The sequence below is a fragment of the Dreissena polymorpha genome, chromosome 7, assembly GCF_020536995.1.
Source record: "Dreissena polymorpha isolate Duluth1 chromosome 7, UMN_Dpol_1.0, whole genome shotgun sequence".
Taxonomy (NCBI): Eukaryota; Metazoa; Mollusca; class Bivalvia; order Myida; family Dreissenidae; genus Dreissena; species Dreissena polymorpha.
This window is the reverse complement of record NC_068361.1, coordinates 57176487-57201476: the sequence shown is the minus strand read 5'-3', so window position 1 is coordinate 57201476 and position 24990 is coordinate 57176487. Positions and strand designations below refer to the sequence as shown.

The 24990-nt window shown below is 36.0% G+C and overlaps 1 protein-coding gene across 5 annotated transcripts in view; it reads left to right on the top strand.

The window, feature by feature from the left end:
- The first annotated feature begins 7529 nt into the window (after window positions 1–7529).
- Window positions 7530–24990, top strand: part of LOC127839454 (zinc transporter ZIP4-like) — a 71083-nt gene continuing 53622 nt past the window's right edge. Inside the window, exons 1-5 of one of the 5 annotated variants that reach the window (XM_052367833.1) lie at window positions 7530–7764; window positions 11376–11473; window positions 13313–13427; window positions 13841–13945; window positions 14270–14472. In XM_052367833.1, coding sequence (XP_052223793.1) covers window positions 7680–7764; window positions 11376–11473; window positions 13313–13427; window positions 13841–13945; window positions 14270–14472 — 606 coding nt within the window. In that variant the 5' untranslated portion in view covers window positions 7530–7679. The remainder of the gene's footprint in view (window positions 7765–11375; window positions 11474–13312; window positions 13428–13840; window positions 13946–14269; window positions 14473–24990) is intronic. The other 4 variants (XM_052367831.1, XM_052367830.1, XM_052367828.1 and 1 more) reach the window with 4 other exon arrangements.

Below are 24990 nucleotides of genomic sequence, written 5' to 3'. Positions count from 1 at the left end.
GGCATTACATGTCGTATATAAAAAGTGCCAGCATCTGTGAACGAGTACCTTTAATGTGTTGTATTTCCGTGCGTTATGACTGTAATGCGCATTGTACAATATTTAATGCAAATAAAGTGTGGTATCGTCTTTAACGTATACCCAAATTTTAACGGCTTATAATATCTTAAATGAGTATGTACGATTTCAATGTCAACAATTTATAAAGCAATCTTAAACCAAAAATTGAATATGAACCAGTAGTTTTATCTGAATTTGATATACAATCTTCATTGTACAATCAAATAAACATTGGATACTGCATAGAATTTATAACGAGATATTTAACGCCGATACCGACACGTGTACTCAATCTTGCTGAAGAACTTAAATTGTGTATATTCCAACCTATATACAACAGCCAGTAAAGTGTGGTTTCAAAAGTTGCTGCTATGGTCGGGGGACACTTTTCTGGATGGTTGGTCATCATTCGCATTCAAAGAAACATACACCAAAAGCTTAGACAACCGTTGTGCTCATATATCCTTATCATTCAAACAACAGCAAGCGTAGCTCAACTTATCTGAAATAAGTAAACTGTTTTATAATGTAAATGTCTAAAACCGCATATAATCATTATATTTTCTGAATATCCAAACATTTTCATATACTTGACTTGTAACTCTAACGCGAGGTACTTGCGTTACAAGCTCACTGTTAAGCGGTGATTAATTAATCCGATTTAGCCAAACGCGTGTATAATTGACCTGTACGCTAGAAAGCTCTGTTCAATACTGACCGTAACATGTTACTTTTATATCAAAATTTAATTATGTATTAACCAACTTAAAGCTGTTAAAAAGAACTAAGCGTTCAATTGACTAACGAGTATTATTAAAACATTAATTACATATCATTAGTATGGCGTGTCAAACGTTGCAAAATTCAATGTTTCCATATGTATGTGGTATATTTGCATATATATGTTGTATAAATTCATATATATATGGTAAAATCCATATATATGTGGTAAATTTGAATATATATGTTGTATATTTCCATGTGTGTGTGGTATAATTGCATATATATATATGTTGTATAAATTCATATATATATGGTAAAATCCATATATATGTGGTATATTTGAAAATATATGTTCTATATCTCAATTTGTGTGTGGTATAATTGCATATATATGTTGGATAATTTTCATATATATGTTGGATAATTTTTATATATATGTTGGATAATTTTCATATATATGTTGGATAATTTTCATATATATGTTGGATAATTTTCATATATATGTTGGATAATTTTCATATATATGTTGGATAATGTTCATATATATGTTGGATAATTTTCATATATATGTTTGATAATTTTCATATATATGTTTGATAATTTTCATATATATGTCCTATAATTTGCATGCTGGGAAATATTTTAACGAGTATGACTCAACAACGGATATGGCATTTTCGAGCGTTAAGTACTTTCATCAAACATCATGGCCGACAACACTGGGGGCTGACGAGGTCAAAGCGTAGTCCGTTTTGCTACGACGTCGGGTATATGTTTTACTACGAAAACATTCTTTAAAAACATATGACATCGAGAAAGTATTAGTCGAAAATTGTGTTTTAAACATGTAAGATCATGCTTTTCTAATAACAAAACTCTGAATTTAAGCATAATGACATTTCATAGGTTTGTTACATCAAATTATAATCAAAGATGTGTCTGGTTTATGCGGTTAAACATGAAATATACCGCTGATTTTCAAAGCAAAGTCAAGTTTCACTTTTAAAAATGCAATTAAGGTTTACAACTGTGTTTAATTGACACAATTTTACAATTTCCATATTGATCTATGTATCGTTAAGCCACTGGTGTGTTTAGAAATGTGTAGGGTGACTCAGTTATCAGAAATAAAGGCTAAATATTATTATTAAGCATGATCATGTCTCTGACAGTATACGTATAAGCCTCGCTACGACAACGCTTTAGCGTGTATGCGTTTCTCACAGAAGACGTATTGGTTATCTCTCGAAGGCAAAATAAAGAAAAAAGTTAATACGGAGTCATGGAGTGGCTGGATGTTTCCTTTGAGGAAGAGGTAGTAACAACGGCACAAAATGATTCGAAGCGCACAGTCGACATTGTATTGCACATTATTATGATATAATTAAATTCACGACTAGGCCAAATGAAACGATTAAACTCGAAAATCCATATAATATAAGATGACAGTTGAGAGTCGATAACCTAATGTCGTCGGTCTCAATAAAAATGACGCATCTTTACCTCGTGACAATCCCTTATACGTTCATTTTGATACAGACCGACGATAGGTTTTCAGCATACGGTATTCTTTATCAAATAACATTCGCTTCTCGTTATCCCCAACTCGCTTATCTCAAAACTCTGCTTATGTCAAAGTAAATCCCATGTCCCAACTTCGATCATTATTTATCTCATACGGAATTTGATTTTTACATTGTATATATATCAAAGCGATTTTCTTGAAAATCGGTTATCGTCAACTAATTTTGAGATGAATTTCATGTTCGTATACATGATTTTACCTGTAAAATCCACACCTGTAACAGCCGTAAGGTGTGGAAAGTAGGACCCCAATGGCACAAATCCGCAATTGCATAACCAATATATTGTTGTAAAGGTGTGGCAGTGGGTTCTGTCACAGGTTATTGTTTACTGCGTACATGACAGCCGGTAAATTTACCTCGTGTTACAATGCGGTTAAGGCCCAGTCTCACTATGATGCCGGCGGAGCCCCAGTGCGTGATCAGGCATGTACCGGGTTGAACCGGGGCCCTACCGGGATGAACCGGTGCTCCACCGGGATGAACCGTGGACGACCGGGGACAACCGGGGCTCCACCAGGGCTCCACCGGGAAAGTATTAAAATGTTTAATACCTCCGGGATGAACCGGGAGTCACCGGGTAGGACCGGCAACGACCGGCTTGGCACCGGGAACAACCGGGACTGTACCGGGAACAACCGGTATGAAACATTTGAATACTTTCTCGGTGGAGTCCCGGTTGTCCCCGGTTAAACCGGTGCGTTGCCGCAGCTCTGCCGGGGTCTGATGCCGGTATAGTCCCGGTGAGTGCCGGCGTAGTGACGGTATACCAGGACTCTGCCGGGACTCTGCCGGCTTTTACCGGGTTCAACCTTTTCGTTTTGATGGTCATGCGCACAGTGAAGCACGGCATCTTTTGCACTGGGAAATGGCAGTCTGCAGTAACTGCAAACTGCGTGTGATTTGTCCTGAAATGGATACAGAAACTTCGTTGAGCAACCTATACATTATATTTGTACTTCGTTGCGCAACCAATACCTACTCTGTGCGAAACCTATACATAAAGTGACTTGTAATTTCCTTCGAAAAAAAGCATTTGAATAATTAAAAAATATGTTCGTAACCTGTTTTGCACTTTAAAATGTGTTATGTACACTGAATCAAAGTAACATGTAGTTTTATTTTATTTAAGTAACCGTAATTAGCTATTTTAACAGAATAACCACCTTATGCATTGCTTCAAATCAAAATATTTCGATTTTAGCTTAAAATAAACTTAAAGGTTGCAATTACGCGTATTTGTTATTAGTTTGTTATTGAAAATAAGTACCTACTATTACTGGATGTTCCGTTCTCTAATCCATAAACACCAGGATTAGATGAAACTCGCCTGATTAAGTTGTGTATTTACACAATGTTTTCGTAGTAAAACCTATACCCGACGTCGTAGCGAAACGGACTACGATTTGACCTCGTCAGCCCCCAGTGGACAAAGACGTGAGTAAAATGATTACGCATTTGGTTTCAAATTCTGAGTCTCAAAGAGCAAACATATATATATATATATATATATATATATATATATATATATATACATTAAGCGGGATTTAGCCATCTCCGCTTTTTTAGCCACGCCTGTTCATTTCCCGTGATGCAAATTATAGGACATATATATGACAATTATCCAACATATATATGAAAATTATCCAACATATATATGAAAATTATCCAACATATATATGAAAATTATCCAACAAATATATATAAATTATCCAACATATATATGAACATAATCCAACAATTATATTTGAATTTTGCAACGTTTGACACGCCATAAAGGTCACCAAAAATATATCGTTGATTTTCAACGTTTTCCGGTATCACTCACAAAGTAGGTCTCTTTTAAATGTTTAAAACGTTTGTAGTGATCTAATAAGTTACTTTCTGCTGGTAAAAAGTTGTTTAAAATAGAATTACAATTGAATTTTATTTCGGCTATTTTTAGCATACGTCACCGCTTTTAGGCTACACCTCACGTTAGTTGCAAAGTAAGTTTCCAATTATGAAACAGGTATATCCTCCATAATTCTTGACAACATTGCACCTAAGCTGTGTTATAAGCATTTTTTATGCAAGAGTAACTAAAATCCGGTAAAACTTAGACCAGTTTACATGCATAATAATTGGATTTGTCACCTTTATAGGGCCTTTAAAGCTGCCTATCTTACGGAGGAGTCCGTAGATAGCAGAACTATCACGATTTGAACAGTGTTCGTATTTTTTTGATGAATCAGTCTGCAGTGAAGCAGAACTTTTTTTGCACTTGAACAAGTACAATACACTTCTTTTGTTAATTTTCAATTACAACTTCTACTGATTTTTTTCTATTCATTTAACGGTTTATTTATTTTGAAAAAGTAATAAGATCGTATAAATTCAATATACATGTGCGTAACGTGTCGTCCCAGAGTAGCCCACATGTTTATCAGGAACACTCGGAAGCCCCTCTTATGTCACGTTCAAAAAGGTATGGAAATCCGCGATGGTGTGGTTTTCGGAGGAAGACAACTGTCAAAATAACATCAACTGTCAAAATAAAGAAATCAGTTTACATGATTTATGTATACAACACATTGACCAGTTAGAAAGGTATTTGTTTTTTTATAACTAAAACAGCTATTTAAAGATTCTTCCTTTGTTCTTCTCAAAACTTTAGTATTGTAAGAAAGATAAAAGCTATGAAATTTGAGTGTTTCTAACGTACAAATACCGGTATATATGTATATATTTATGTCAAACAGTTCAAATCGAACGCATCACTTTTCAAACCTATTTGCTCTCTGAACGTGAAAGATTTTAGAATTTTCGTAATGGATAACGAGTTGAAACGTTGTAAACTAGGTGTAAACAATTCCCAAAATTCCACATTTTGCGACCAAATTATAGTTTAAATATTTTTGATTTAAATATATTCAAGCCGGAACGATGTTGTGAACCGTCAATGCCATGTTCTCGTTTATGGAGGCCATTTTAGGCAATTCTTTGTTATGACATTTAATTACGTTAAAGAAGCAAAACTGACTTTGTCAAAGCTCATATATTATATTTGAATAAGTCATTCGTTTCAAAATGAATCCATGCTGATACACTATTTACAAATGGCAAACTCTTTCAATCACAATAGATAAGATATATATATATATATATATATATATATATATATATATATATATATATATATATATATATATATATATATATTATTATTAAACATCTACGTTTGGTATAATTTTACTCATTATGCCAAAATAATCCTTACATCAAAAATTAAATACCGTATATTTCATTATTTTGATGTACTGTCTTCTTTCAACAAACAAAGCATAATAATTAAGTACACATGCAAAGTACACATGAAAGTTGGAGCACATGCAAACAATGAATACAAAGGGGTTGTTTTATGTAATGTTTATTTTAGTATGAATACGCGAAGAAAATTATTTTTTTTAATGTTCTGGGCAGTGAAGCGACAATAGTTATCCGATCATAAAATTTGGATGTTTAAACGAGTATAAATTCTACCACTGTTTAAATTTCCGATTCACTGAATACCTATAGTCCTTTAAACAGATTTACACGGCCCGTAATAAGTACGACGAAGATCACGCTCTATAACATGTAGTTATTTATGGTAGCGATCCTTACTATTGACCGTGCCAACGAAAATGACATTCGCGTGGGGGTATTTTAATGTGAAGAACAGCTAAAATAAATACAGAAAATGCATAGATATCAGATTCATCAAAAGTCGAGAGCCAAAAGACCAGGTAACTCTCATATTTCTTTACTAGCCCAATGACTTAACGCTTCACGATGACTTTGCAACTTGCGGATCTGAAAGTTAAGAATTGTCCAAAATCGCATTTAAAATTAAAATCATTTTCATGCCTCAGCTTCCATACTGGCCTCTGAACGCCTCGCATAAGAGGTCTTTTTCAGATGGCCATTTAAAACTAATCCACTCGTCGCCTTAAAAAGACTTTGGTATACTAATGTTTTTACTCGGTAATTATGCACACGTATCACTTGCTTTATGGCAAACGTGGATCTTAGATCCGACATAGGCTTTTTTAGTTCATGGTCGTAAAACGAACACCAGTGATTTAACTTGAAGGCCAACCAACGTGACCTCGTGTATGAGATTATTTTAACAAAAACATCGTTACGATGCAACAGGATTGAAACTGGCCGTGTACGGTGTTATTATATTTACTAAAGAAAATAAATGCTTACTGTTGCACTTGTGTATGCTGTTCTGTATTTTGCTCTATCAGCGCGTTGATTTTAAACTGACACTCGTAACTAACTCAGTGCATCATAAAGCCACCATTATGTATCTTGTTATGTGAATCAGATAATCAATATTTTCGTCTGGCTCCAAATGGTGTGACAATAACCGACCAATTGTTACTCGACATCGTTTCACATTTTCACATCTCAAGGACAGACAACGCCATGGGCTATTGTCATTGCAATAATAGAACACGTATTATGAGTGTTCACTTAATACATGGTTATGGTTAATAGAACTTAGTAAGATATGGGATTACTTTTTTTTTTGAATTGTATCTGGATTTTACTAGTTGTATCAATTTTAATTTAAAATGGCAATACAGGTCGATCACCATCACCATAATTATAATCATCATCATCTTGAGTATCATCATCAATATCAAAATGACCTCATCATCCCTCATCCTCCATATTCAAGACAAGGCTTTTGTTTTAGTTTTTCTAAGTCTCGCTTCACACCGGAAATGAATGCATAAGACGCGGCTGCCCGACGTTCCGCTCATGTCGCAATATTCCAGTGCAATAATACCCAGATGCACTCTATTTCATAAGCGTTTTTATTTAAGTTAATTTTCATCTCTCAGTCAGCAATACTATTTTAGAATGAGCGATTTTTTTTTAAATGGCATGTTTCTAAAACTAACACTTGTTTTCTCATATTGACCAAACATTATACGCCGTTTCACACGCGATGCTTAGAAAGTTTCATCACTCTTGGTGTTATACTTTTAATGCTAAGAGTTGCAAAAAGCGACGCCATGACATACATGTACATATGCGCAAATCCATTTTCATCCCCACACCTAAAGCTAGGGCATAAATATGAGATGTGTTCTTCACAGATATATTTTGTTTTGTTCATTGTAGTGCCTGACGGTGACGTACCCGAGCATACCAATTGACGAAACCACATTCGCAGATTTTGCGACGACTCTATTGGCTGTCGCGCCGCATTTGAATGGCTCTTGTCACAGAGACGTCGTCGTCACGTCCGCTCTGGTCACCCAATACAAAGCCAGCATGATGTCCGCCATTAAGGAGGCGGGGTCTGATTTGATTGACGTCACGCACCTGCAAGAATATCTGGAATCACTCGCCTGGCACGGTATTATATTTCAGTACCGGCTATCAATCGCCGATTTAAGGTGTAACATTTTTTTACCAAGTGAAATAATTTATTATTTGCTAACCGGTATTATTTTCTGAAATTCTTCTTGTAATTATTTAAATGTCGTATTGACATTACGGTATAATAATGACATTTTATACCTATAAAACTAAATTGTCATATTTTATGTATTGCCATCCTTTGCACTGGTAGGCTAATTTAAACAAGTGAAATTGACTTGGCACTGGTATTCAAGTAGGCAATAGTTGCCTTGGGTGCGGGCCCCACAAGTTTCACTGCCTATTGGCCTCCACGGTGCTAATCCGGCACCGCCGGCACTGCTCGAGGTAATGTTCTCAATATCGTTGAATAGTTACTTTCCAATGCGCGCATATGTTCAACTGTTTTGATACACGCCCTTGGTGTTTCAGAATTCCAGGTTAACGGTTATAACACAAAATTTACTCTATAATTTAGAATATATTTGTCGTTGACTAAAGGCCAATACACACCGATAACGAGTTTTGACAAGGAACGTATGGGGTTCAGAGTCCTTATCAAAATGGGAAGTAAACAATCAATTAATTCATGCTCTTTTTAACATAGAACTGTCCTTGTCTAAGTGAGTGTTTATATACGTAAATTATACAAATACATGTTCCACTCATAACGTGTGTTGCAAATGAAAATCAAATTGATATTTGAGCGTACCACCGCGCTTACTATTTTTATGCCGGTGAAATAAATGTGAAAATAAAGAACGCACATTACATTCCCGACTGTGTCATAGCTTCTAAATACAACGTATACGGGGCGATGTGAAATAAGATTGTAGAATTGTGATGCACGAATGCACAAATATAAAAAAACGTATTTAGACGCAGAATAACAACAGGATGTGGTTTTGCGGAATAATCTTATTTGCTTGCGTGGTTTTAAACCCATTTCAGTGTAGTTTCGATAGCATTGTGGTTCTCAATCGATAACCCCAAAATTAAGAAACCGGATACGCCCATTTTAACGCAGGTTGTATGTTAATAAATGAAACAGGAATAATAAATAATGTCTAGATACCACGCTTGATTAACTACTGCGAGCCTGTACATTCTTCCGCAACTAGTAGAGTGTATACTTGATTCACTAAAGGCGCACGCCCGCCTAACCGTCCGCCCTTCCGTCCGTTCGTATGTCTGCACGTAGACCTAAATGTTTACGACGATTTGCGTATACATTTATCAATATTTTTTTCAATCGGACGAGTATGTGTTTTTAGCTCACCTGAGCACAATGTGCTCATGGTGAACTTTTGTGATCGCCTTTTGTCCGTCGTGCGTCGTCAATGGGCCGGGCATTTTTCTTTATGTGGCTATTGTAGGGCTTTAGTGAAACCTTGTTAACACTCTAGAGGCCAAATATATTGTCCGATCTTCGTGAAATTTGGTCAGAAGATTGGTCTCAATGATATCTTGGATGAGTTTGAAATAGTTGCGTTTGCTTGAAACACATGACGGCCAAGAGGCGGGGCATTTTTTCTTATATGGCTATACATATGTATATTGCTATAGTAAAATTTTGTTAACACTCTAGGGCTACATTTATAGTCCGATCTTCATTAAACTTGGTTAGAAGATTCATCCCAACAATATCTTGGAAGAGTTAAAATATGATGCCGCTTGGTTGAAAAATGTGGCCGCGAGGGGGCGGGACATTTTTCCTTATATGGCTATAGTAAAACCTTGTTAACACTCTAGAGGCTACATTTATTTTCCGAATTTCATGAAACTTGGTCAGAAGATTTGTCCCAATTATATCTTGGATGAGTTCGAAAATGGTTTCGGTTGTTTTTAAAACATGGCCACCAGGAGGCGGGGCATTTATCCTAATATGGCCATAATTGATTTAGTAAAACCTTATTAACACTCTAGAGGCCACATTTATTGTCCGATCATCATGAAACTGGGTTAGACGATTTGTCCCAATGATATATTGGATGAGTTTGAAAATGGTTCCGGTTGGTGGAAAAACATGGCCGCCAAGGGGGCATGGCATTTTTCCTTATATAGCTATAGTAAAACCTTGTTAACACTAGAAGCCATAATTATTGTCCGATCATCATGAAACATTGTCAGAAGATTTTTCCCAATGATATCTTGGACAAGTTTGAAACTGGTTCCAGTATCTTGAAAAATATGGCCACCACGTGGCTGGGCATTTTTCCTTACATGGCTTCATGAATCGTCATGAAACTTTGTCAGAATATTTGTTTAAATGATATCTTGGATGTGTATGAAAATGGTTCGTGTCTGTAGAAAAACGTGGCTGCCAGGGTGTTCACTAGTCATGAAAGTTGGTAAGAACATTTTGTTCTTATGACATCTTGGACTGCATAGAACAGGTCAGTTTCTTTGAATCTCAGGATAGCGACTTTGGGCTTTTCGGGCACTCTTGTTTTAATATAGTTGTGCTTGTGCAAGTTGTTTAATCCGGTTTAAAAAATTGTTAAAGTAAATCCCCTTTTTACTTTAGAGTGTCTGCCATCGTGAATACACCTCGCTTCATCTTACTACAGGGTATTCGACACTTCTGCGGCATGCTCCAGTTAGAAGGCTATTATTACCTTCTCAAAAATGATTCATTATTTTTTAATCTCTTTAGTTATTGTTGAAGCTCTCTAGTTATTGCTGAAGCTCTCTAATATTGTTAAAGCTCTGTAGTTATTGCTGAAACTCTCTAGTTATTTCTGAAGCTCTCTTGTTATTGTTGAAGCTCTCTAGTTAATGCTGAAGCTCACTATTATTGTTTAAGCTCCCTAGTTATTGTAGAAGCACTCTTGTTATTGCTGAAGCTCTCTAGTTATTGTTGAAGCTCTCTATTTATTATTGAAGCTCTCTTGTTATTGTTGAAGCTCTCTAGTTATTGTTGAAGCTCTCTAGTTATTGTTGAAGCTCTCTAGTTATTTTTGAAGCTCTCTGGTTATTGTTGAAGCTCTAGTTATTGTTGAAGCTCTCTAGTTATTGTTGAAGCTCTCTAGTTATTGCTGAAGCTCTCGTGTTATTGTTGAAGCTCTCTAGTTATTGTTGAAGCTCTCTAGTTATTGTTGAAGCTTTATAGTTATTTCTGAAGCTCTCTATTTATTGTTGAAGCTCTCCAGTTATTGTTGAAGCTCTGTTGTTATTGTTGAAGCTCTCTAGTTATCTAGATCTACGCTGTTTGCCAACGCCCTTTTTCTAGACGCTAGGCATAAATGGGTTAATCTCTGCTACGAAGTTTTTGCTCATATCTCACTTCAAATCCCCTCTAAGATATCGCTCTCTATTTAACGTTGTTGTTTTTTTTCTAATCCCCTCTCAGTTATCTCTCTTGTTTACGTGTTTTTTTCCGAATCCTCACTCAGTTATCGCTCTTTCTTTTACGTCTTTCTTGATGATGGATTAATCGTCATTTTTACGTCTTCCAACTTGCTTTTTGCTGACATATTCATGATATCAAAAGGAAAGCGAAGTGTAGCTTCAAATAATAGAAACTATCTTCTTAAGAAATTTAGCTATTATAATGTACCAAGCAACGGACTTACTTTATTAAGTTTATGGATTACTTTTTCATTTCAGACGAAGACACGCACGGGGATGAACATGCCCACGAACATGCTGACAAACATGCAGGCGAACATGCAGACGAACACGATGTAGAGCTTTTTAAAGAAATGGTAATTAAAAAAGCCAACTTAATAATTTTTATATGTGTACATTTTTGTTCGCTTTTATTTAAAAATGAGCTTCATTATTTGTATATAATGTTGCCGTTGTTTTCCGATAGTAGCTTTTAGATTGCCATTTGTTTCTTCTTATTATTGGAAAGGACCTTTCTAAAAAGCATGAATAAGTTTTGGATTAAAACATGACGACGCGGAATACTGGGCATATATTTGGATATAGACTATATTCACGTGTTTATTTCAGCTAACGGCCATATTCAATTTACAGTGTAAAAATAAGGAAAGTATCATTTAATGTTCATCAGTTTTAAAATGCCGCGACTGCGATGTTGCGATCGCAATGCAGTTGATTACATTTTTATGAATATATTACGGAATGCCATCGTGGTTACGCATTAAAATCCAGAGGGCGACAATGCGATAGTACGATGGCGACAATGCGATAGTACGATGGCTACACTGCGATTGTACGATGGCGACAACGCGATAGTACGATAGCGATAAAGCGATGATACGATGGCAATAAATAATGCAATAGTGCGATAAAACTATGACGACAGTGCAAAAATACGATGGCGACAGTGCGATAGTACGATGGCAACAATGCGATGATGCGACGGCGACAGTACGATATGACTATCGCATTGTTGCCATCGTACTATCGCGTTGTCGCCATCGTACTATCGCAATGTCGCCGTCGTACTATCACGATGTCGCATTGTCGCCATCGTACTATCACATTGTCGCCATTGTACTATCGCATTTTTTGCCATCGTACTATCGCACTATCGCATTGTCGCCCTCTGGATTTGAATGTGTAACCACGATGGCACTAACGGTATTCCGTAATATATATACATATTTCAATTGCCTTTAGAGTTTGTATCCGGTTTAGATATTATGGACAAGCCTTAGATGTTGATAAACCATGATTAAAGAACGACGTTATGTTTCTGTTTACGTTTATCTCGACAATGAAAGGGACTTGTTCACAGTTGACAAAACTGACAATTTAAAAATGCATAGATTCAGAACAGAATTTAAAAATACCTTATGTATCCGAAGTATATATGTTTATCGATACAACAAGAAGACATTAAGAACATATGATATGTATAGTGCAAACAATATATTTGTGTTTCCAGTTTAAGTGTAGGAAGGCAATGCAGTAAATATGGCGATTAACATATCATCATCATCCTTATTAAACTTGTATTTTCTTAGCATAATTATTGTTTTCAATTTTTCCAAATATTATAGACTTGTTACAGCATGTGATAATTTTTTTTCAAAGTACTTAATATAAAAATATGTTCTTTAAAATCATAATAAGAATTGAATATAAATAATAATAATAATAATAATAATAATAATAATAATAATAATAATTATTATTATTATTATTATTAGTAGTAATGTTATTATTATTATAATCATTATAATGACATGTGATTCAGAAATATGAAGGCTGGATAAATCCTGAAAATATCGTGACGTTGAACTTACTAATGTTTTAGCGGCCACACTTATCAACATACTATGCAAAGAATACATATAGCATTTTTGCTTTAAATAAGCACAAGTCTCAATAATGGAGAATTGTTGTTATTTTCGATCGGTCGGTCGGTCAGCTGAATTGTTTCATAAGTTTGTATAGGGAACTACTACCGCATTTCTCAACAGATTACACTGAAATGCTATCACCATACAGATGAATTAAAAAACAACTTTTTATTTCTGTGAACAATACATTCTTGACTTATATGATATCCCATTCACGTTTGAGAAGTCATAATATCTGCCTATAGTTTGTATGATATACTTCCGCAGTGTCTAGGGGCCGATGTCGTGTATGACAAACTGGAACTTCCTGTCGATGCAGGGGCCAACACCACCGCGCATCTGGGGCACATTGCGACCCTTATCCTGCTAAACATCATTGATGGTATAAACACAGATTATTTTTTGTGTGTATGACATTACAAGATTTTTCTTCAACATTTTCATCAACAATACATACCTTGTCCGGGAAAAGAAGAAAGTGGTAAAAACTCACACATTCAATCACGCGTACAGTACCATCATTAAATATTTTCCGTAACAGTTCTTCAAAACCATGTAATATGTTTCAATGTCATACGTGTTCATAAATGCTAAAATACCAAACGCTTTTTGAAAAAGTCACGCTGTGTTTTACCGAACGATTTGTTTAGCAATAATATAAGAAAAACATATAGTTATACATTAAGGCAAAGAAATAGATTGAGACAGTCAAGCGGTGAAAAAGTAAGCTATCGTCGAAAACACTCACTTTACTAATTCACCCCCCCCCCTTCTTATCCCATTCTGTATTTCAAGGCGCCACCGTTTCCCGGGAGTGTCGAGTGGTTCCCCGTCCGACCTTCTTCATGGAGGCACTTCTAGAAGAACTGGGTGGAGAAAATGATACGGTCGCGAAAACAAGTGATTAGTTTATATTGCCTCTTTTTTGTTGTTCCTGTTGTATTCTGTTTTCGGTTGCGCTCTCAAATTTCCCATGAACAAACAATAATCTTTTAAGAGTTTGTCTTTGGTTATTACAATGATTTATACAGCTAAATAATTGCATGCGCCCAATTTTTCTGACGCATTTATAAAAGCATTACATGCGCATTTATTTGATAGCTATGGGAATGTAATGATGACATGCGTGAGTGCAACATGAAGGCTTTGGGTACACATATCAAAAGGCGGACATTGGTTTAACGAGAGATGCATCCTCAAATTTTGCTTTCATGTTTTTTTCAGATTTCCAAAAAGTGTTCACCTCTCTGGGAATCGGCGAGAAGGGTGCGAGCGATACCGTGAGCTCAGAGGCGGGTCATGAAGGTCACGGTCATGCGCGCAGACGGCGGGAAGTAGACAAGGGTTTGATGACGTCAAACAACGTGCGAGTCAAGAGGCGAAAACGAGAGGCCGATGATGGTGACTTCTTACATAACCACGAATTGGTAGAGTCAAGTTTTTTGAAAACAAATAAAAAGCTCAGATAATGAATTTCTAACTTCAAAAAACAAACCCTTTTCGGCAACATTAATACCATTATCTAAACGCACTTTGTTAGTAGATCATTTTTAAGATGTAGAGGGATATGGCTACTTGTTACATGTACATGCATTATGCTGATTAGAATCTACCTCCGCGTTTTTTGGTTGCACTTTTGTGATCAATCATAACAACAAGGAAGTGACAAAAATAAGATTTCTTATTGATGTTGAATATTTCACAAAACCGATATCGCCATAGAATATGGCTTCTTAAATAAATTGGACAGAAAGAGCATTTTGAAATGAAGAACACATAGTAAAACTTTTATCCCTTCACTTAAGCGTTAAACATGTACAAAATGTTAGGTTCCTGTTTACCTCTGACCAGTTGTAGGTACATAAGAATGTTCGTTTCGGGACATGCTCGCATGGCGGAGTTTCTAGCTAAGTTTGCCTCATTCTTAGGAGTATCTTGCTAATTTGTCTCATTCCGCGGAGTTTCTAGCTACCGTTCATTTTTGCATTATTCCACGTAGCGTCTAGCTTATTTGCCTTTTGGCGTTGTTTTTTCTAGCTACCGTTAGTGCGCCTTATTTCACGAAGTTTCTAGCTTCTGTTCCTCATGCGACAGAGTTTCTTGCAAAGTTTCCTTATTCCACGGAAATTCTAGCTAAATTGCTTCATTTCACAGAGTTCTTAGCTATTTTTCCCCATTTCACTGAGTTTCTATCTAATTTTCCTAATATGACGGAGTTTTTAGCTAATTTGCCTTATTCCGCGGAGTTTCTGGCTAATTTTCATAATATGACGGAGTTTCTAGCTAATTTTTCTCAATCGACGGAGTTTCGAGCTAATTTGCCTGCATTCAGGAATCCGTCTGCTTCACGCCGGACCAGCTCTACGCAACATTCGAAATGGAGGGAACCAGCCTCACATCGGCACATGTGTCGCTTCTTTGCCCCGCGCTACTGCAGCAGAAGGTGGCCGGAAGCTGCGCTGCGATCGCAGAGAGCGACACTTCCGCTAAACCGTCGGACGCCGAACGTAGGAAGTCCGCTTGTGTCAATATTCTTAAATATTTAATAACTACCCAGATCATTTGTATATTAAGCGTGAGACGTTAAGCACTTCTTGTAACTTTTTATTTAATGTCAAATGTCTGATATTGTGCGTAGCGACATTTTTTTGTATCCTCTGCTGAAACGTTATTTCCTTCTCGCTTGCCAAACGGATAACTCGAAAGGGGATCCACAATTTATTTTGATTATTTCTATATGTTAGTTTTTATTTTAACGATTAATTCTTTTCAAAATATGAACATTTTCAACAATTTTCGGTAGTAACGAAAATGCGAATCTTTCAAAGCTAATGATTACTTTCTGATATATCAAGTTAAAGATTCCGTCATTCTTCAATAAACACGGAAATGACTGTAGACTGCAGCCCTCTTTCCCACTCTGGATCAGCAGACGATTTATTGCATACACTAATGAATATATTTTGCGAAGGTTTACAAATATAGTCGTTGTTTCTCTATCGCTCCATTTTTTCCAGGCTACGGATACGGAACTATAGCCACTCTTATCGTCTGCGCCTGCTCGGCCCTTGGGGCGCTGTTCGTGAAGCTGGCGTCAAAGAGAGCGTTCTCCATATTAATGGCGCTGTTTATAGGTTTGGCGATAGGAACGCTGTACGCGGACGCCTTCCTGCATTTAATTCCCACGGTAGGTGTACGGATATAATTATTTCGACCGTAGATCTAATAATTAATTCAAGAAAAAAATCAAAGCGCTGATGGCGACATTATCCATTAGCAACCATCATATGACACAGCAGGAATTAAGGTAATTTAGTGCAAATGATAACTCATGTAGAACTGACGCATTTAAAAAATATTTTTCCGGACTTAAATGGATTTTTTTGCTTATAGTTTTTTTTTTATTGGGTTGATCCTTGACCCTGATGCAATTAGGCGGTATTGTACCGGACGAATCGCCAATCTTATTTTCTAATTTTTAGATATAAATAAACCCGATCAAATAATGGAACGTGTATTGATATGATATATTCATATCTGATCTGATTTTAAAACCTATAACGTTAATCATGAGCTGGCTGCATATTTTTTCTCAGCCATCCTGAAATATACTTTATTCCATATTATAAAATGAATTGCATCGTGAATTGATCGGTATCAATGTTTTCCATTTGACATCGACCCCGATGCGCTAGGAGCACACAGACAATCATGCATTCATTCAATTTACTGAATAAACTGTACAATGTTAGTAAGATACGCCTGACTAATTATTAAACTCATGTCGCTGATCTTAGAACTTGACCCAATGAGGCGCCTTCAATGCACACAACAACTATGGATTCATGTCATTCAATGGCATTCCTTTTAAACATCAAAGTAGAAGCTATAGCTAACCTCTGGCTTGTCATCAAAACAGTTCGTTGTTGTTAGCTAGATCTGACCGCTGACGCGTAATCAAGCGTATGTTGTTTACCTTTGACGACCTTAACTCCGCAGGCGCTCGGGGTTCACGGTGAACATGAAGATGGCGGGTCGGGGATCACCGTGGAGCCGTATGTGTGGTTTGCGCTGGTCTCCTGCGTGGGTAAGTCTTCGTCGCCTATTTTGTCTTCATCACTATCAACTTAAAGGGAGATTATACAATTTTTACATGTGTTCAATTGTAATATATTGATAAAAAATATGTTACAATAACACAAAATAGGCAAGAAAAATTATACATTGAAGACGAATTTCATAAAATGCAGCAAAGACAAATTAGCGCCGCGAGCCGATTGCGACAAAGATATTTCGTACTTATATTCCTTCAATAACCGAAACATTCGTCATTTTATTAGGATCGGAGTTAGTGTTCGTGTGTCGTATGAATAGATATCGTTGCAGGAAATTACAATGATCCGTAAAACTAAATTTAGAAATATCATCGTACATGCATGATATACATGACGAATTCGACTGTACAGACATTTTCGATTTCAAAATTAAATATCCGGCGTATTTCGCATTTTTCGACACACGTTCTTCTTAACTTTATTTTAATTTATATTGAAATATATGTATAATAAGTTGTTTACATATTTATATAATTCATAAATATTTTACAAAATCGTGTTATCTCCCTTTAATCACGGACTAGGATAATGGCCTTTATTATGTTCGTAATCATTGTAATAACATTAATATATCCGGTGTATCGTAAATCCCATAATTATTGATTGAATATTCGTCATCATTATTATCATCATCAGTTGTTAAGTCAGCATGTTAGTCTACATCATAATCATCAACATGATTCTTTATTTTACATTGTCATTAAAACAAAAAGCAATTGTTATTGCTTAAGATGAAATTACAAATCATGATACCATTATAAAGGTAGACTAATCGAATAATTTAGTTCGCGAAATCATTCATTAAAATAGTACGTGTCTCCCGTTTGTATCATAACATACTTTGTCATAGTATCGAAGTCATATATAGCTGTTGAAATTATGAACCAATGGTTGAAACAGACATCGTCTGTTGAGCACATATTATGCTAGCGCTACTTCTGACAAATAAAAAAACTGAAATTTGAGCACACAATTCCTATAATTGACGAAGTAACGAGTATTTTATGTTCTTGACACCAACACCAATTTGGGCCAATTTGTAAAACATGGCATTTGAATTCAATGAGAAACAGTACACGTACTGCTGATGGGTTCGTTTTCATAATAACTCAATAATTCGTGTCTATAATGGATCAACATATAGCTACTAGCTTCTAGCTACTAGCTACTATATTTGTTTGTAATAATTGTAATAATGTATTATCATGATTGTTTATGATATCATATTGGCATTTTCTAAACAGTCCACAAAACTTGACACCAAGCCAGAGTGTAATTATTAGAATGTCTATCCGTTGTATCGGCCCTCTTAATGAAAACATTGGAATTTTGCAAGTGAATGATTACAAAAACACGCATGTGTTATATGTCAATATATAGTTAAAGTGTATTCTAGGACACAACAACGAAAACTTCACTTAAATCGGTAATGTTTTAACAAAATACTTGCTAGACTAAGCTCCCTTTAGTAATCTGTTTCCTGTACCGACCCTTTCATAGTATCGGCCCTTTTGATTGGTTGCTAAGATTTGTTACTAGGCTCACGTGCTTGTTCTAAAAATAGTAACTTAAAGGAAAAACGAAACTCTTGCTCATTTTGTTTTTAAAATATTTATATACTTTATTGAAAAATAAGCGGCATATAACACATTTAATAATGCTACTACTTATCCATTAACTAAGTACTTACGTGTGTGTTACGTAATTTAAAAATCGCAGCATCACCCTGGAATAAACATGACCTACTTTCCAATGAACACCGGAAATTATGAGAATGATCGTCGTTATAGTCATGGATTACCATTAAATAAATACCAACTTCTAAAATTTGAAAAAAAAGCATTAATAAAGGGCCGATACGATGAGGAGGGCCGATACTATGAAAGTAAGGGATAAAGCTTATACTCTCGATCGAGCTACTGTGTGGTAAAATGCTCAGGTTATATAATATATAGTATTATCAAATTATTCACCCCATAGATTGAAATAAACAGATTACCAATCCAATTCGTTTGCATATGCTCGAGTTGATATACATTGCATAATTTTTTGCAGGCGTCTATGTTTTCTACCTTTTCGAGAAGTTGTGGTCAATGCTGGGACCAAACTCTGCGGTAACGTGTTAATTTATTTTCAATTCCATCGCAATACTTATTGATGTTTCAGGTAGAAAAGCATGATTGTTATGGTAACAATACAACGTGCATAGAGTAAAATATATGCCAGTCCTCTTAATTTTAATCGCAATAAAAGTGTCAGATTATGTAAAAACTGAGTCTGATATAAATACTCGCATTCTTCATTTAATTAGTCAATAACCAAGGGTTTTCTCTCATAGTGCTATACTGTATTACGATTGTCTGGCTCCTTGCAAGAAAATAACTTTACACATTGTATAAGGAGATTTCTCTTATGCTGTTTTAGATTAAGTTCTACTTTATGATTATTGTTTCATTAAGTTGTCGCCTTTTGCAGCGGGTGCATTCACATGGCCACAGCCACAGCAATACTGCCTTCATTACCGAGAACCACGAGATCGAGATTTCACCGAATGACACAATTCACGTAAGTAGGATAAGCCTGGTCAATTTTCTTGTCTTCAATGATTTTATTGCAACTGTAATGCGATATGAATAACTCTCGGCCAAGTGTAAGGCTTGCAGCTCCTTAAACCCAGATAAACCCCGGCATTTTTTTACATAGGCCGCTAAAAGGCGATGATCCTAGTTTTATTCATTTGGATGTGTGCTGTTGATGAATCTTTTTGTAATTAGTGCCTATGTGCTCACAACAATATTTGGCAAATAATACTATTACTATAGTACCACGTGCTTTACTTAGGCGTCTCTTCTTCTGGCGCAGCTAAGTTGCACTTTGTTTATATATCCATACGGTAAATTTATACCTAAACATATTTCAACGAGTCGTTATGGTCACTTTCGTTTTATGGAAAGATCTCGAGTTATTTTCTTGATAGACTCTCCGGTACTTTAACCAGGTGTATACCAATATACTGTTTAAATAGTTCACTTAGAAAAGCGCCAGTCAGCTTTCAGTCCATCTAGTTAATTAAGCTGATGTTTTTTTGCGATTCCCGCCCCTCTTAAAGTAGTAGTAGTAACTACTCTAAAGCATTATTCAAGTTTTGTTTTTTAACGTACATAAGTAGCAGCTTGACAGGGGTGGGGTATGCGCTAAAAGAGACTGACTGTGTTTATTGAGGTTATTTGTAACTGAGTTGTCATAATGTGCTAAGCGGTCAGGTTTCAAAACAAAATTTCACCAAGGGAAATAAAGTAGCGTAATTGTGGTAATGCTTAACCGTACATTTGCGCAAATTCTTTATGTTTTTAGAGAACATGATTTGACAAAATCCAATTTGTTGAAGATCACGTAGGTAAACAACCGATTTGTGAAAGGTTTTATCCATTTACTATTTTATTCCACGAAGCACGACGTCCAAATTGGCATAATTAGTAAAAGTAAATAGCAAATGGACCACAGAGTGAAAATATACGCACTGCTCTTGCAAAAAATAACTAAAAAGGTCGCATTTCCTCAGTCAGTTACACATTACACCATTTAAAGACAATCAGCAAATTAAAACGTACGCCCTTCCCTGTCTAAGGCCCTGTTAAATTCCTCATTTAAGATGACGAATGACAGGGCTAATGGAACACCGACGTCTAATGGTAAAAAGATGGACGACGACGCGGAGTCCGACAAGTCAAAGAAAGGTGCGTCATAAACATGTTATTCCCTTTTTTAACAACTCGCAACGGCTTTGTTTGTTTAAGTTATTCACAACTTTGATGTAAACGACAACTTGCCAATCTTCAGGAATAAGATTTTCTTTTTTTAAGAGGAAAATTCATAATTTTATTTTTACTTCTTGATTTCCGGCTTCTGATGTACATGTTTAAAATGCAAATAATTGTGATGGTTTCTTGCCATTTATTTCACTGTTTATATTTGTTTGTTTTGTACGAAAAAGATATGTTTGGTAAGTTGTTTTATCTCTAATAGAAGCAATAGCTTAGAAGATATAGCTGCTTAGATCGATGTACATGTATGCACCTTAGTGAAAGATCCTACTTTGCAGTAGTTATCGCTTTGTAGATCTAAACAACACCTGTTTTTGTTTGCGTGTTTTTCTTTATCTCAAGATTTCACTCCTCAAGTGTTCATACACTAAGATATTGTTTGCGGAAAAATTAAATTATTTCTAAACAAATATGCTTTCTAAAATTTGTATAAAAACTCATATTTGTATGTGACAAGGTTAATGCTACATCTACATATAACACGAAAAGAACTGTTTGTTTGTATTTATGTGCAGTAAAAAATACGGGGACTTTTCGTTAAGCTTCTACCTTCGCTTTCGGATTGTGTAGTGGTTGCCATGTCTTTGCCTTTTGTGAAGTTGTCTTTTCTCGCAAAACCCAGAATAACAGGTCTGGAAGCTGGACTTGATTTTTGTTATATTTCATCAGATCTTTTCCTATAATGCATAACAGGTTTAATATACAAATACTTATTGTATTTATTTATTTATATATTTGGATACTGTGTGTTTTTGATTGTGATATGCTGTATTTTGGGATGTTTGTCTTTATTTATAAATAAACTCTTGTCTTGTATGTTTTTGTCTTATCTTGTTTTCAGTGATCTTTTTTTTCTTGTCTCATTTCTCGGATGACATAATCAAAATTAGCAAATATTAAATCAAATCTAAACGATTTAAAACAAAAAAAGTTAATGGCTTATAAAAGCTTAAATATTTTTGGAGTTTGGAAAAATACAATCATGGCAAATGGCAAATGTGTATAAATTGAAAATATATGACAAAATTTGAAACACTCACCAAAAAGCAAAATTCAACTAATAGTGCAGTTTTGTCTAAAAATAGTTTATCGTTCACCTGAAACAAATGTGTTTCCATCTGTATTGCTCTATAAATGGCATTACTTTTTAATATTTCATTATTTCTATACGTGAATAGATGATTTTTGTTATTCCTATGGTTCGGTTTATCTACATCTGGTTGTTCGTGGTGTGTTTATTTTCATTGACTTATCCGAGACGTATTTCCTTCAAATTTACAATTTGGTTTATGGATATTGTAAAACAGTTTAATTTATATCTTTTATGTAGAAAAATGTATAATCACATCACATATTTGATTTGCCAAGTTTTTGTAATTTTCCTCTGTAATAAATACGTATATTGGCATAATAATGTATGAGCCTCAGTATATGAACATTTTGACTGTGTCAAAAGGTCAGAAACTCCTGATGCAGAACAATTTTTGCCATTTCAATACGATATTGGAGAAAACAATATTTTTATGTATCTATTATACGTCTCCACATACAGCTTTTATGACGGGGTTGCCTAGGATTGTCCTTTCTCGACCAGCCTCGCACATATATTAGAATATATCAGCCTCGCTCTCCCACACTCCTGTGCACGTTACCCTGGCTTTGCGGTTAGGGTGGTGGTCGGTAAAGGTATTCACAACTTCGCGGATATGAATACATCATATGGGCACCTCATTCACGATCATCTTCCGTCTGTGAATGCTTATTTCTTAAGAGATCAAAAATAGCATCATCTTGCACTATTGCATGCATCCATGACTTGGCGATGACTATACTGACACCATACACAACATCGCGGATGTCCCCTTCACGAGCAGCCTTACCTTGTGGCTTCCGAAACTGTGCATGTCTCTTCCTCGGCACGATTGCATGTATTCCCAGTATAATGATGATGGTGGTGGTGGTGGTTGGTACAGCAATTGGGTGCCTCCTTAAAATACATCTTTGGCATGGGAAAGCCTAAATAACTAATATCTTAATACCAAAAGCATCATTATCTCTAACTATTGCGCTCACCACTTGCGTGGCGGTGATGATAAGATAAGGAGACGCCACACACAACATCGCGGACGGGCTTTCCATGCGGTTCACAATCATAACCACCTTCAGGGCTGCCTCACCTGTTGATATTCTTACTGTGTTCATGACCAGCCTTACTCTGGGGCTGAAAAAAAACGTTTTACAACCTTATATCATGTCTTCCCCCCACGATTGCAGGTATTAAAAGTGTAGCGATGATGGTGGTGGTGGGTGACGCAATTCACAACTTCGCGGACGGGCTCGCCATGGGAGCCTCCTTCTCGAAAAGCCTCACCCTTGGACTCTCGACCACTGTGGCGATCTTCTGTCACGAGTTACCCCACGAACTGGGTACGTACATGCGAATACCCGGTAAATGTATATCGAGAGACATCTCCACTTTTGTATCTCACCCTACGGATAGGTTACGTGGATAACATGGAGTTGGGCATTTATAGACGTTGCGCTCTCAGGTCACATGGGTCTTTTTATGCACGGCTTTAATCACCATGTAAATTGGATCTTGTTTAAGTATCGTGAGAAAGTTGTTTTATGAACATTCAACTAGAAGCCTCTTTATTGTTGCTGCTAGACCACAATTACTATAATTGAACATGATCTTATAACAGTTACATTTCGCGTCTAATTTTCTTGTCAATTTTACGATATTGGTGACCTTATATTGCAGAATCTTAAACAAATAATCAGTTGGTGTCTAATTTCCATTAGCCCGAATGTTTGCCATATTGGGGACTAAACCCAAGCATATTTATAATACAATTCCCCGGCTACATTATTAAGAGATTTCGCGATACTTGTTCTCCATTATCACATCAGTAACCCTTTGGATTTTTTTAAATTTGATTTCGCGGTACAAGTTCTCAAATCCAAAACCGACAAAAACATTAAGCATCATTAGAATACGAAATGTCTGTGTCTAAATCAAAGAATAGTGCGCAATATTGATTGCAATTACCAATCTGAGTGACCATTTTGCGTCTCTATTTTCTTCAGGCGATTTTGCGATCCTTCTCACATCGGGCCTCCCGTTCTGTCGCGCCCTGCTACTGAATGTCGTGTCCTCTCTGACGGCGCTGATCGGTCTCTGGATCGGCCTTGCGATCTCCTCCAATGAAACCGCTCAGCAGTGGATCTTGGCCATCACTGCTGGCATGTTCCTCTACATAGCACTCGTTGATATGGTAGGAAGCACTGACTTATCGACTTTAAGTTTATTTCAATATAGCTCTTGACCTGCAACCTTTAATGTGATTTTGAGTGGCAATACAGCTAGAGCAGTGTCACGAAATTGACTTAACTCTGTGCAGGATTGTAACGGACTAAATAGCAATGTCAATGGGTAATTTTTAAGGCACATAACGTAGAAATAATTTGGCGCTGAATAACCCTGGGTCAGGAATGTAGATGTTTTAGAATAAACTCACGAGTACGAAGAACTAGTGATTTTATAACACTCATCTATACTCCTGAATGATGGTTGTTAAACCGTATATTATCATAGAAATTATACAATTTTGGCTCGGATAAAATCTTTGTTTTCTTATTCTATAATTTTTAATGTTACAGCTCCGCCAATAATTTCTCCAGAATAACCCACATTTGTTTTTTTCTTTGCTCATAGGAAACAAGCCGGGTGTAAGAATTTAGGTTTCAATTAAAAGACTTGAGGAATGTGGACGACATTCGCTTCATTTACTTATACCATTTAATGCGAAGGAAAGAGCGACACACATACAAATCGACTGAGTGTCTCGAATATACCAACGCCCTCATGCTAAAATTCGCTTGCGGGGTATAAAGTAATGTAAATGTATAACAATAATAATCTATTGTCTCGTTTTTATTTTCAGCTCCCAGTAATAATGGGCCCCACCCAGAACACGACAAGGGACTTCATGTTAAACAACGT